Source organism: Pongo pygmaeus, chromosome 20, assembly GCF_028885625.2.
Source record: "Pongo pygmaeus isolate AG05252 chromosome 20, NHGRI_mPonPyg2-v2.0_pri, whole genome shotgun sequence".
Lineage (NCBI taxonomy): Eukaryota > Metazoa > Chordata > Mammalia > Primates > Hominidae > Pongo > Pongo pygmaeus.
The window spans coordinates 1614979-1628565 of NC_072393.2; the positions used below are offsets into that span (position 1 = coordinate 1614979).

The 13587-nt window shown below is 66.0% G+C and overlaps 1 protein-coding gene across 1 annotated transcript; it reads right to left on the minus strand.

Moving 5' to 3' along the window:
- Positions 1-1618: 1618 nt before the first annotated feature.
- Positions 1619-13056, minus strand: KLF16 (KLF transcription factor 16). The gene is made up of 2 exons (XM_054465433.2): positions 12382-13056; positions 1619-4012 (listed from the first exon to the last, which is right to left on the minus strand). Exons 1-2 carry the CDS (start codon positions 12836-12838, stop codon positions 3711-3713), a joined length of 759 nt encoding a protein of 252 aa, XP_054321408.1. The 5' UTR covers positions 12839-13056; the 3' UTR covers positions 1619-3710.
- Between the last annotated feature and the right edge of the window lie 531 nt (positions 13057-13587).

The following is a 13587-nucleotide window of genomic DNA, read 5'->3' on the forward strand; positions in this document are numbered from 1 at the left end:
TTCCAAGCAGAGGGCACAGGCCATGGGGCAGGACTGCACCTGGTGTGTTGGAGGAACAGCGAGGAGGCCAGTGTGGCTGGAGCAGGGTGAGGAGGGGGAGAGAGGCAGGAGGGAAGAGCAGGGGGAGGACGGGGCAGGTCGTGCAGAACCCGATGGGCCTCAGGGAGGACTTGGGCTTTGACTGTGATGGCAATGGGAGCCATGGAGGGTTGCGGGCAGAAGAGGAACCAGACTTGCCCCAGGTGCTCACGGACGCCCTCTGGTGGCCGTGGGGAGGACAAACCGTGAGGGCACCGGGAGACCAGGGCGATGGTGATTGCACTGGTTCAAGTGAGTCCTGGGGAGACTAGACCGTCGCGGTGGAGGCCCTTACAGCAGGGAAAGGCGGCCAGATTCTGGATCTATTTTGAAGGTAGAGCCCAGGGAGGTTTCAGATGGGCCAGATGTGGGTGGTGAGACACACAGTGGGGTCCAGGGTGACTCCCCAAGGATTTTGGCCTTGCAGGATGGAACTGCCCTCGACTGAGGAGGGGGCATGGCAAGGACAGCCTGCGGGCGGGAGGGACGCCCAGGTGGGTCGGGGTCCCAAAGGCACCAAAAGGATGGTGCTGTTTCTGGGCACGTGTGTGTGTTGGGGGTGGGGGGGTGTAATTTAAAAGCCTAATGCGAGTGTGTCCGTCAGAGAGAGGGGTGAGGCTGCGAGTGTAGACCCCATATTCTAGACATTTTGCTCCAGAGGGACAGAAAACCAGGCAGGAGCTGAAGGGGTGCGACAGTCCCGGGAGTTATGTTCGTGGGGCGTCCGGTGGAATGGGAGGATGGGTCGGGCAGGATTGGGGGTGCACGAGGGAGGCTGCCCTCGAGTAAAGCCGGGAACTTGCCGCCCATGTTGGGGAGGGGTCTGGCGTGAGTCGGCGCCGGTCGCGCGATACCAGAGGTCGACCACCCCCTTCCCCGGGCGAAAAGCAGGCGAAGCCCCAGGGCTCAGCAGGTGCGTAGGAGTGGCCTGCCCGGCCCCATCCCAGCCCCGCCGGCCTACAGGCTCTGGGGAGCGCTGGAGTCCACAGTGGTTTTTCCTGGGGAGGGCTTCAAAGCTCTCACCGCCCCCTCTTCTCAATTCCCACTAGGGGAGCTGGCATACGGTAGGCGCTCAATACAGGAGCACAGGAGCCTGGGAGGCGGCCGGGGGACCCTCCGTGGAGGAGCCTGTCCCGCGCCGGCGAGCAGCCCCGGGGGCGCAGGCTCCCCCATCCCCTGCGGCACCGGAAGGGGCGGGCGGCGGACGCCCCCGGGCGCCGTGTCACCGTGCCTTGGTTGCCAGGCAACGGGGCGGGCGGGAAGCTGGGCGCGGGGCGCAGCTGCGCCAGGCGTGGGTGACACCCGGCGGGCGCAGCGCGCGCTGCTGCAGGCAGCCCCCTCCGCGGGGCTTAGGGCTAGGGGCAGGGCATTTTGTGTCTCAGCCACAGGGGCCTGGCCAAGACCCCCTTCACTAGCCCGCTGCCTCAGTTTCCCCACGAGGTGGATGAACTTGGGGCCACACTGGTGGGTGGGACAGAGGGGTTCAGAGCGTGCCCACAGGCAGGGGACTGCCACGGGAGAGACCACACACACGCTGGAATAGGGTTTAAAAAGGGGCTTGTTTAATTAATTAAATACAAGGATGAGGCCAGGCAGGGCGGGGGAGGGGCGCCACCCACGGAAAGCACACGCCCCTTGGAGCCACCTCCCCTGCAAACGGCTGGAACCAGGTCCCAGTGATCAGCGACTCCTGGAAGAGTGGAGGGGTGCGCGCAGGTCTCTCCAAGCCCCTGGACACTGGACAGGGGCCCAGTTAGAGAGTTCTAGAACCCACAGCCCTACCCGCCCCTGCTCCAGACAGGCCCCTGCCAGGGCTGGGGCCAACCAAGACTCACAAAGGAAAACGGGGCCCCAGTCCCCACCCACCCCCACAGACTAAGGCATCTCACTAGGGCTGCCAGAAGAGGGTTTGAGGCTAGGGACAGAGAACACAGAGAGCCGAGGGCTGGACGGGGCAGACCCTCCGAGCCCAGCTCCAGAAGGGCGTCCCCTGCCTCCCTCCCCCCAGGACTCCAGGCACCCATCCCTGGATCCTGCCAGGCCGGGGCTGGGTCCAGGTGCACACCAGTGCCATCCAAAGCCCCCCTATCCCCAAGCGAGAGGCAGGACGGTTCTGGAACAAAAGGGGGTACCAAAAACCTCCTGCAGCCAACAGTGGGGGGATCCACCTTTCTGGGTCTGACATGGAACCTGGGACCCTTCTCATTCCAGGCTGGGGGTCCTCAATACCCCCCAAGAGGAAATGCAACCCAGGCCACAGCAGGATGACCCTTGGCAAGGACACAAAGGTGGCCCCCGAGGGACAAGTCCCCACCCCACCCAAGTTCAGCTCAGAGACCCCCCACACACACTCACACCCCCTGAGGATGCCGGACCACCCACGGGGGCCCAGAAAAAAGGAATCCATGCCTGAAAAAATATTCTACCCGGTGCAAAAAAAAACGAGCTACCCCAGGAGGCTGCACAGCCAGCCCTCTGCTTCCAGTCCACGAGACAAGACCTCGACCACGGGCCAGGGCCCACCTCTTCCGAGCACCCAGGAGGAGGAGGGGAGGCGGGGGAAGCAGGGTCGGACCAGGCTGCAGCCCAGGCCCGGAAGAGCCTGCAACGCCGGCGGGCATGGGCTCTACGGCCCCACCTGCAGGCCAGGGAGGGCAGCGCAGCCCAAGGCCACAGGCGTCATTAAGGGAAGAGTTGATTGTCACGTGATACCGCAAAGGCCAAAGTCAGCAAGGCAGGGACTGGAGGGCCAGGCCTGGTGCCAGCCTCCCCTGTAGCCTCTCTCACCCACCCACCCAGAGAGGGGGAGCTAGGGCCCTCACACCCGAGGACAGAGGAAAATAAATAAGCCAGCATTCCCTCCTGACCCCGATATCTGCCTCCCAGCTCCCGACCCCACTGAGTCAAATGTTCTTTGGAAGAACCCAGAGGTCCCCTCCCTCCCCATCCCAGGTCTCAGAAGCAACACCTGGAGCCCCTCCGGGCATCCTAACGCCGCCCCGCTCCTGGCTCTACCCCCGAGGTCTGGGGGGCCGGTCAGCCCCTACCGTGGGCAGAACCTGTGGACACCTGAGATTGAGTACCCGAATGGGGGGTGGCTGGGCTGCACCCCCGTTTCCCTGAACTACACCCATGGCTTTCAGTGGGGTGGGGTGGGGTGGGGTGGGGAGAGGCAGGGGCCGTATCAACCCCTGACTCCTCTATGGCTGTCTGCACACTTCATCCCAACCTGCAGGGATGGGGCAGGGGGTGCCTTCCCCGGGCCGGCTCCCAGAAGTCCACTCCACCCCCCCAAACCCCACCCCGGAGGGGGGCAGCAGGGGGTGGTGGAGAGGAGAGGGGAGGGGGAGGACCTCCTAGCTGCCCTGGGGGGGCCCCGTTGCACAGATGGGAAGAAAGTTAGTATCATGGCTATTTACAGACACAAGCCCCCGTCACCCATCCTGAGGGCCACCTCTGAGGTCAGGCAGACCCAGGTCCAGTCTCAGGCCCCCTCCTCACTCTCTGGAGGGGGGCAGGGGCGTCTTCAGGGTTTGCCCACGACTGGAAGGGGCCCAGGCTGCCCGCGGGTCCTCACTACACCCCTGGATGGCAGAAGCATCCTGGCGGTCAGGGTGGGCTGCAGGAGGGCCCTACAGGCCTGCGGGGGCTGGGCTGGGCGCGGGGCTCGGCGCGGGGCTCCCGGCCAGGCTGCAGGGCAGCGAGTCGCTGGGGGAGGTACTGCGGGCACCAGGGCGCCGGAGCAGGTCCGGGTGGAAGCCAGGGTGGCGGCGGGCGTGCTTGGCCAAGTGGTCGCTGCGGGTGAAGCGCTTGGAACACAGAGGGCAGGAGAAGCGCTTCTCGCCTGTGTGCGTCCGGTGGTGGCGGGCCAGCTCGTCGGAGCGGGCGAACTTCTTGTCGCAGCCCTGCCAGTCACAAGCAAAAGGGCGTTCCCCTGGACAGAGAGACAGAGACAGGCAGCCGGTCAGCGGGGGAGAGATGACAGACACATTCCAGCAGATCCCAAAAGGTGGCGGGCATTTGTCCCGTGCCGTTTTAGAGGCTGAGTTCTGGGTGTGAATTTAAAACATGGAAAAGCACAAAGAATACAACCCTTATCCATCCTCTGGTGGCCCCACACGAGACCCTAATAAATAATCCTCTTATTTCCTACCAGCTCTTAGAAAGGACTCTCTGGCGAGCCCAGAATCTGTTAACCGTAAGTAACCGCCACAGACCCCCAAGGCTGAAGCCCCCCAGGCCCTCGCAGCCTCTGGTCCCAGGCGGGACACTGGCAGGGATTAGCAAAAGCCTCCTAGTGTCTGTCCCAGACACAGGCACGCTCAGAAGGCATGCTCGGCCTTCGGAGCACACGGGTCAGGCTGTCTCTGCCCCACCCCCTCCAGGGGCAATCAGAGGCCTCCGTCTGTGCATGATCCCCTCCTTTTCCAAATGACCACCTGCGATGCAAAGGCTGGGTTAAGGGGGTACAATCATGGCAACTTCCCTAACCCTCCTCGCCCTTCCACGAGCAGGGGGACATGGGAGGAACCCGCAGGCAGTCAGTCTGGGCCCTGATCTCGGGGTGTGGTTAGATGGAAAACAGGCAGGAAAGCTCACAGGGAGGGGAGGGGGCGGGGTCTCCCGGGAAGGGGTGGGGCCCGGCAGGCTGTACTCGCCCCGCCCCCGCGGGACAGATGGCGCTGGGCAGGGGCGGGCCACCACCGGGCCACTTCCTCCACAGTCCCCTCCCACCGCCAAAGCCGGGCCTCACCCATCCTGCCCCTAACCAGCCGTCGCCATCCGGGCCTGCCTGTGTGCCTCCACCCCGTGTGGGTCTTTGCCCTAGAACTGTGCCGCCCGACCCCCTTCCTTTAGCCGGGGTCTCACGCCCACAGCATGTGGCATCGCAATGTCAGCGTCTCCCCAGCAGATAGGGGTCTCCAACGACTGGGGAGGGGCAGGTCAGTCCACCTCCACCCAGGGCCCGGAGCAGGACAAAGGGCCCTGCATCCCCGAAGCTCCCACCCTTTTGGGCCCTGCACCAGGTACCCGGGACCCTGGCATTCCCGGACGTTATTCCTGTGACACCCCAGGGTTTTACAGGGTGGGTTGTGTGGATGGAGACTGGACGCGCGTGCCCCTCGTGGCACTGGTTGGAGCCCTGAGTAGCAAGAGAGACGTCAGAACCAACTCCCCTGAGTGGCCCCAAAGCCTATTCTCAAGGAAGCTACAGCAGGGCCAGGGCGGCCAGGAGGGTGGTCACCCGGTGGGTTACAAACTGGGCGGCCCACGCCCAGCACTGGAGGTTGCTCTGGCCCTGGGAGCAGTCCCGCCAGTCCGTGAAGAACTGCAGCCAGCTAGGGGCCTGGAAGGACCCACAGCAGGGACCATGGTGAGGGGTACACAGCCGGTGGGAGGGGCACAGCCATGCTTAGGGTAACCCAGTGACATCTCTGCTCTAAGATCAGGGGCTGCCCTGGGGAGCCCGGCTGAGGACGGGGACGGGAGAGTGGAGGGATCCGCCCGCTGAGGGGCACCAGCGATCACCCGTGACCCAAGAAGAGCTGGAAAAAAAACCTTCCCTTTTCATCTCATCCTTCCTCCCTGTCACACCCCGACACCCTCAGCAAAACAAGACTGCAGACAGAGACCAGCAGCCCCCCTCCCCAAGAGGTTGTGAATCCAGGCAGCTGGAGAGGGGGAGAGACTAACTGTCACCAAGACCAACAGTAGCCTCAAATCCCTGGGGCTGCCTGCTCCACACCCCAAGTCTCCCCCAAGCAACCCAGGATGCAGCTGGGCTCGGGGGTCCACCCAGCTGGGGGCCGTCTGCAACCCAAGCAAGAGGCGCAAAGCAGCCCTCGAAGGGACCCCACTCCCATCTCAACCACTGGGCCCTGACAGCTCCCAAGGGTCTCAGTCTGGGGAGGGGGTCTGGCTGTGGGAGCGCAGCTGGAGCAGACCACGGGATTGGGGCGCGCGCCCCTCCAGGGAACATGCCGCCGTGTCGCCATCTTGCAAGGCACAGGCGGGGAGGCGGCAGGAGGGAAGGGGGAACATCCCACGGCTGGGTGCCGGGCACTCAGTTGGTTCACTTCCCCTTTCAGGGCGGCGGGGCTGGTCCCCACTCCCTCTCCCTCAGTTCCACTTCGCAAGGAGGAGCAGGTTGCCAGGGGGGCGAGTGGGGCAGGGGCGCGCAGCCGCCGGGAACACAGCTGCCGCACGTAGCTCGGCGGCGGCGGCGGGGACATCCGCAGCCCCAGCCGGCCCCGCTCACGTGGTCCCACGCCCGCCGGGGCCAGGGGGCCCGGGCCAGGTTCGCCTCGGTGGCCTGGGTGCCTGCCAGCCCCGCCCCGCGCTCGGAGACTGGGGCGCGCACATGCGCACGTGGGTGGCGGGGCAGGGGGTGCACGGGCTACCCACCCCCGCTGCGCTGGGCGAAGCGCGTCTGCGAAATGCCAGGCCCTGCCTCTCACACAATCCACTCGCAGGGAGGAGGGTGGGGTGAACTTGTGGGGGCCCAGAGTGCGCTGCCTCCTAGCCGGCCGGGTCCCCAGGTGCACAGCCACCCAGCTGCTCCGCGCTACCTGGCCGAGACGCAGCGCCCGGAGGATGCGGTGGGTGGGGACAACGCGGGAGGACAGTGTGGGCGGGGCCGCGGCGGACTTGACCCTCTGACTCAGGCTGGGCCCGGGTGAGCTCAGGACAGCCTCGGAAACAGGCAGACTCAGAAAAATGGAGTCCAGGAAGTCCTGGAAACCTGGCCGGCCCCGTCTGAGCCCGCACAGGAGGGGCCTGGAGACGGGACTGCGGGACTGTGCCAAGGGCCCTGGTTCCCACAGGGAAGCCTCACCTCCTGAGCTTGTCTGGGGGGCCTTGGGGTGGGGAGGGGGGCTGTGGCCGGCCGCCTGCCGGGGCATTCACGTCCACCTAACAGGTGGGGTCGGGTCTGTAGGGGAAGGCACAGGTGGGGAAGACCAGCCCCAGCACTAAAGCAAGCATCCCAGGAGAGCCAGGAAAGGCTGGGGCTGGGGAGGCCTCTTACCCACCCAGGGAGGGGCAGGAGCTCCTGAAGGTGATCCTTGAGCAGGTTCTATAGAACCTACAAGCAGCTGCTTCTGGGAGCCGCTGCAGAAAGCGGGGAACACTGGTGGCGAGGCCCTGCCAGCCTGGGGGTGGGGTCTCGAATACTATCTGGGCCATAGCAACCCCCACACCCACTCTGCCCCCAGCTCCCCTGACTTCCCAAAGCCAAAGCTTCCTTCCTCCCCCATCCCCACTCCTCCAGTAGACTTCCCCTTTCCAAACCCTCTGCTGTTCCCGCCAAACACGCAGGCAGGCATAGGCGCCCTTGTGTCAATCCCGTACCTCCCCACGTGCCACCTGCCAGCCAAATCCCATCGCCTTCGGGATCCGTCCAGACCCCACCCTGCCCCTCCCAGCTCACGCCTGGACTAGTGCAGTAGTCCAGCAGCTCCCGCCTGGGCCACCCAGACTGCGCTTGGCTTTCCTGAGTTCCACCCTGGCCTAGGGTCAAAACTGACGGCTGATCCTGCCCGGAGCTTCTCTGAACAGCAGTGCCCCTCACAGTGGCCTGGCGCCCCCCAAGCACCCTTGGTCAGCTTCTCTGTCCTTGTACCAGGCTTCAAAAACCGTGTGCATTTTGTGGGTGTAATATCTGCACCCCTGCACTCCAGTGGGAGCTGAAGGCAGGCACTTCATTGACGGCTGGGTCCCCAGCAATGCCCAGCACAGGCCTGGTATACAGCAGGTGCTTAATGCTTATCTGTGGAAAGGGAGAATGCAGGTCTAGGGAATCAAGCTCTGGCTCCAACAAGAGCAAGGGCAGATAATGTTTGCTCAGCATCTTGAATACTCCTGTCCTCCCCCACCCCGCCGCCTAACTATCACTACTCCCTTCTACATAAAAGGAGTCCCACCTGAGGCCCAACCCAGGCCAGGACCTCCTGACCTCCTGCACCAGACTCTGGGTACCTGGGGGTTGGCAGGGGACAACGCCCTCGAGGACCCTGGCTCCTGTGTAACCTCTGTTCCAGAAATGGTCTAAGCCAGGGCGGTGCCCCCCGCCCCCACAGCTCGCCCCGCTGGTATCATGTGCCTCTTCCCCGAGGATCTGGGCTGCTTTTATCAGAGAGCCTGGGTGGGGGGGGGTGGTTATCACCCCCCACAACCCTGGGGGAGCCCTCCCCATCCCACTAGCTGGGGCACCTGCAGGCAGTTTCAGCTGCTCTCTGCACTCTGCAGGCTGGAGAGGCGGTGGGTGGGGGAGGGCAGTCCCTGGCCCCCTACCCACCACCCCCGTGGCCTGGCACTGCCCCACCCCAGCCCTCCCCAGATAAGCTGCCAGTTCTCCCAAGCTCTGCCCACCAGCACTGCCATCCCAACCCTACAGGAGCGCATAGTTCTGCCTGGGGGTGGAGAGGAGAATGAGGTGGGGCATGGCTGCTTCCCCCTCTGGGCCTCAGTTTCCCCACCCACCTGTCCTCCTGGGGCCCTCTTCAGCAAGGGATCAGAAACCTGGCAGGCACTCAGACACTCCTCTGCACACCTGGTCCTAAGGAGTCTCCCTCCAACCCAGTGCGTAGACCAGCACGCCTCGCTCCCTCCCACATCTGGTCCTGCCGTCCTCAACCCCTCTCTGATCCTAATCCCTTCTCCATAAACGGATTTGCCTCTGCAAAGCCCAGCCTGCCTCGCTGCCGCCCCCAGCGTCCCCACCCTCGGGATTAAGTGCAGGGATTCACCTTGCCAAGGCGCCCCCTCCCCACCTCAAGTCCCTACCTCCACAGCAGACCCCAGAGCCGGCACGCCCTTCCTCTCCCATTCCCTGCCCCACCCAGCCCAGTGGGCCTCAGGCTGCCTCCTCCAGGAAGCGCTTTTCATCACCACTAGCATCCCTGTTGCCACCCCCCACCCCGCCCCCTGCCACCACGGACACAGTTCCCTAAGTCCAGGGGCGCAGGGACTGGGATGCTGGGCACTGGCCTGCGGCAGGAGCTCACCAAGACCTCTCAGATGCAAATAAACGGGATTTCAGAGTGGGATACAACTGGGGGTGACCCTGCGGCCCCCTGGGGGGCACCTGACAAGGTCTGGGGACATTTGTGATTGTCACGACTGGGGAGGGGGTGCTCCTGGCATGGAGTGAGTGGAGGCTGGGGACACTTCATAGCCCCCTGCAATACCCAGGACAGCTCTTCCCCAGAAAACGATCAGGCCCCAAATGTCTCAGTAAGTGCGGAGGGGAGAAGCCCTGGGTGAGAAGACCCCATCCAGGTCTGAGCCCCTCTCCGGGGGAGGGCGTCGGCAAACCCTCAGGAGGTGCAGGCTGACAGCGTGCCGGGCACTGGCATGCCGGGGCGGGGTGGGGGGCCCCTCCGGGGATGCAGGGGGTTTGGAGAGCAGGGAGCCGACAGCCAGTCTCTCCTCCCGCCCCCGCCCCAACTCGCTGGCTCGCTCACTCTCCGTAACCATAGCAACGGCGTCAACATCACCCACAGCTTCCAAAGTCCTTCCCCGCCCCACGCAGGGGAGAGAGAGCCAAGAGCCGGCCGGGCTAGGATAGGGACTGTGGGCCAGACCCAGGGGACCGGAGGTGCAGTCCTGCCGCCTGCTGCCTCCATGAAGAACATCCCACTGCTCCCCCAGCCCAGGGCCAAATGTGGCCAAAATCATGGGAGCACCACGCTTCGCACAGGTGGGGCTCCTCCAGTGTGCCTCAGTTGGTTTATCTGTAAAAATGGGGCCAGGCCACGACTGGTGTTCCCTTTACAGAGGAGAAGCACCCCAGGCAGGGGTGGGTGGGGGCGGAACTCGTTCTCAATGCCCTCCGGGACAGCCCTGCAGCCACCGGTGACTCGGGTTCGTCTGCGGATCTTTCCCAGCCTCCACTCCATTCAGGGACAGCCCTGCAGTGGGGCTCCCTCCCAAAAAAACACATGGCCCTCCCGTCCCCCAAAACCAGCTTAACGGCAGCCATTCCCTCCCTCCTCCAGGGGCTGAAAAAACCAGACCACCTTCCACTAAAAGAGGCCGTTTACACAGACCCCCTGGTGGTCCTGGGGGCTGGGGAGGCCCAGAAGAGGAGCCTGGAAAGCCACAAGTATCCAAAACCCTTTGGAAACCGAATCCAAGGTGCCTGGGCCTGGGACTTCCCTCCCAGTCCCCAAATCGTTACTGTAAAGGGGGCTTTGGAATGGGACGTCAGCAGGCTCCCAAGGGGTGGGTGAAGGTGCCAGGAGATCCACCCTGCCCTCGCCCACCACACAGGGTAGACGGTGGCGCGTCATCAGCACATCTGCATCCACCCCTGGGGATGCCCAACTGGGTACCCCCAGGCCTCAGTTTCTTACTGCAATCCCGGGATAACAATACTGCCTTCCCAGGACTCCAAACCCATCCCTCCCCTCCCTGCTGGCTTAGGGACCGCTGCCCCAATACCCGGGGGCCTATGGAAGCGCCTCTTGGGTGCCACTCTGGGAGGTGGCCATCCCATCCACTTAACCCAGAAACTCAGAAAAACCAAGTGGAGCTCTCAGGCCACGCCATCTGGCAAGCAAAGAATAACCTGGGTAGACAGGTGGGAGTCGCTTTCCCAACAGGCTCCCACTTCAGCCCCTTGTCTGTTCAGATCGGCCAACTCACCCCCAACAAGCCAGGGCACTCCTGGACCCCTGCCCACCGCCCGGAGAGGCACCTCCCTTTCTGTTCCCAACGCTGCCTCGCCATTTTCACAGACCCCCAATGTCCCTCCCCGCGGAGATACACGGACCCCATTGCCCTCAAAAAGAGGTAACACCCTGGGACCCCTCCGCCGAGGATGTGTGGCTCCTCGCAGAAAACGCAGACCCCACCCAAGTCCTGTCTTGACGCCATCGGTTCCCGTCTGTGTCTCAAGGTGAGCAGAGCCTCCAGGCCCCCTGGGACCAGGACAGGGACTGAGCGAGGGGTGAAAAGACTGGAGAACAGAGAGGGGGCGGCCTGCAGGCTACACACCACCGCCCCCACCCGCCCTCCTGCTCTCCAGCCTCAGGCGTCCCAGCGCGGCTCCTCATACCCCAAGGATGGACCCTCAATTCTTCCACAAGGCATTCGCGGCCCCTGCTCATCTCAGCCCCACCACTCTGGACAGCCCACTTCCCTTCGGCCGCTCCACGTGTCCCTACAATCTGAGCTCACGGACCAAGCCCCCTTGGAGTGTCCCGCTGCCCAAAGCGGCCCCCGCTACGGCTATGAAATAGAGGCAGCATCGCACTCTTGATAGAGATGAGAAAATTGAGACCGAGATCGGGTAGAGGTCCTCTGTTTGGTGGCAAGGCCAGAATGCCAAGCCCAAGGGCAGCCGCACAGCTCTCCCCCAGCCTCTCACCCTCCCCGGAAGGGACAAGCACCTCTAATGCCCAAACCCGGGCCGGCCATCAAGGCCCACCGTCCCGTTCCCCAGTCCAAACTCCCAGTCCAGAAAGTGGAACCCTAGGAGGGGACGGAGTGAAAAAATATAGCCAGGCCCACCAGGCTCCCGGTTCCCCTCGCCGCCCCGGGGACTGCGCTAGGAGGGGCGTTGGTGTAGCCTGAGCGCTCCAACCGTGCGCACCTTCCCGAATCGCCCGCCAGACAGGGGTGAACAAACACGCCGGGGAAATACACGTAGTGTGGACCCGAGCCCCTCGATGGTCCTCCTATAAAGTCCCCCCGCCCCAGACTCAGGCCCCAACCCGCGATCCTAGCCTCGCCCTCCCTCTGGTTAAAATACATAGAACGCAGAGAAAACGTGCCGGGCTCCCCCCATCCTGGCCCCACGCCAGGTGCTCTGCCGACCTCTGGGGAGAATCCGCGCGGCCACCCTGGCGGCGGCGACGCGGTTCCGCCTCCATTTTCAAAGATAAGGAAACTGAGGCTGGGGGAGGGGGAGGACTCAGAACCCCAGAGCCGGATGCTCCAACCACAGTGCCCACCGCCCAGACCAGAACGCAAAAGGAAAAAAAAAAAAACGGAACAAGGCCCAGAGAAGGAGAGAGGTGGTCTGCCCAGGAGTCTCCATCCGGCCCGCAGACCTCGCTGGGCCCCCGGAGCCCCCGCCACTGCCGCCGGGACGGCCATCCGCTCGCCGCCCGACCGCGTGGCCGCCACGCCCCCCGCGCGCGCCCCACCCACCGAGGCCCCGCCCTGCCGGCCGGCGCGGCGGCGGCCCGGGCGCGCCCCCCTCCCCGCCCCCCACGCGCCACGCAGTTTTGGGGTCCTGGCGGGGGAGGGGGCTCAAGCGGCCGCCCCCGCGCGGGCCGGGATCGCGGCTGCACTCACCTGTGTGCGTCCGCAGGTGCGACTTTAGGTGCGAGGACTTGTAGTAGGCTTTGGCGCAGTCCGGGAAGGGACAGCGGTGGCTCTTGGCGGCGGCGGAGGGCGCGGCGCCGGGGGCGCGGCCCGAGGACGGGGACGAGGCGGCTGAGGAGGAGGAGGCGGGCGAGGCGCCCCCCGGGGCGGCTCCGGGCCCGCCGCGCAGGTCGGCCAGGATGCTGGCGGCCAGCAGGTGGGGCGCCGCTGCGGCGCCGAGGCCCGGGCCAGAGGCGGCGGGGGGCGGCGGAGGCGGCCCCGGGGTCCCGGGCGAGGCGGCCTCGCGGCGCGCCGCGCGCACATCCAGGCCGGCGGCGGGGCCCGCGCCCTCGGGGCCGGGCCGCCCGCGGTGCACCACGGCGCCCGAAGAGATGGCCATGAGCACGTCGGCGGCGAAGTAATCCACGCACGCCACGGCCGCCGACATGCCGGGCAAGGGCGCGCGGCGCGGCGGGCGGAGCGGAGGCGGCGGGAGCGGCGTCCGTCCGGCCGGCGGCGGCTGCTCGAGTGCGGGAGGCGGAGGAGGAGGAGGAGGAGGAGGCCCGGCGCGCGCCGCCGCCGCCGCCCGCGCTCGGCCTGCCCCGCCCCGCCTGACGCGCCCTGACGCACCGGAGCCCGCGGGGGCGGCCACAGCCCGCCCCGCCCGGAGGACGCCCCCTCGGGGCGCCGCAGCCACGCCCCCCGCCCGGCGCGCCCTCCACCACTCTCCGAGCCGCGCGCGGCCGCCGGGGGCGGGGCTTGGGCCGGAGGAAACCGCCCCCCGGCGCGCCCACTCCGGCTTCCGCGAGCGCCCAGCGTCTTAGGCCCGGAGCACGCCCTCCCCGCGCTGAGGTGCAAGGCCGGGGAGCCCCGCCCCCTCCCGGCGCGCCCCACTCCAGCGCGCGCCCCCGTACCCTTTCCCGGAGCACCACCCCCTCAAGCCGGGGCGGGAGGCCGAAGACTCCGCCCCCTCTCCGGCACGCCCCTCCCTCCGAGAGCGCGCCCCGCCCCATCCCGGCACGCCCCTCCTTCCCAGAGCGCGCCCCGCCTCCTCGCTGGCGCGCCCACCCCACGCCGGGGCGCGCGGCCGGCGGGAGCCCGCCCCCTCCCCGGATGCTTCCCCCCTGGCCCCGGGCGCGCCCCCGTTCGCGATGGAGGAGGGCTCCGATCCCCACGTGGCCGGGGTTGGGGGGGTGC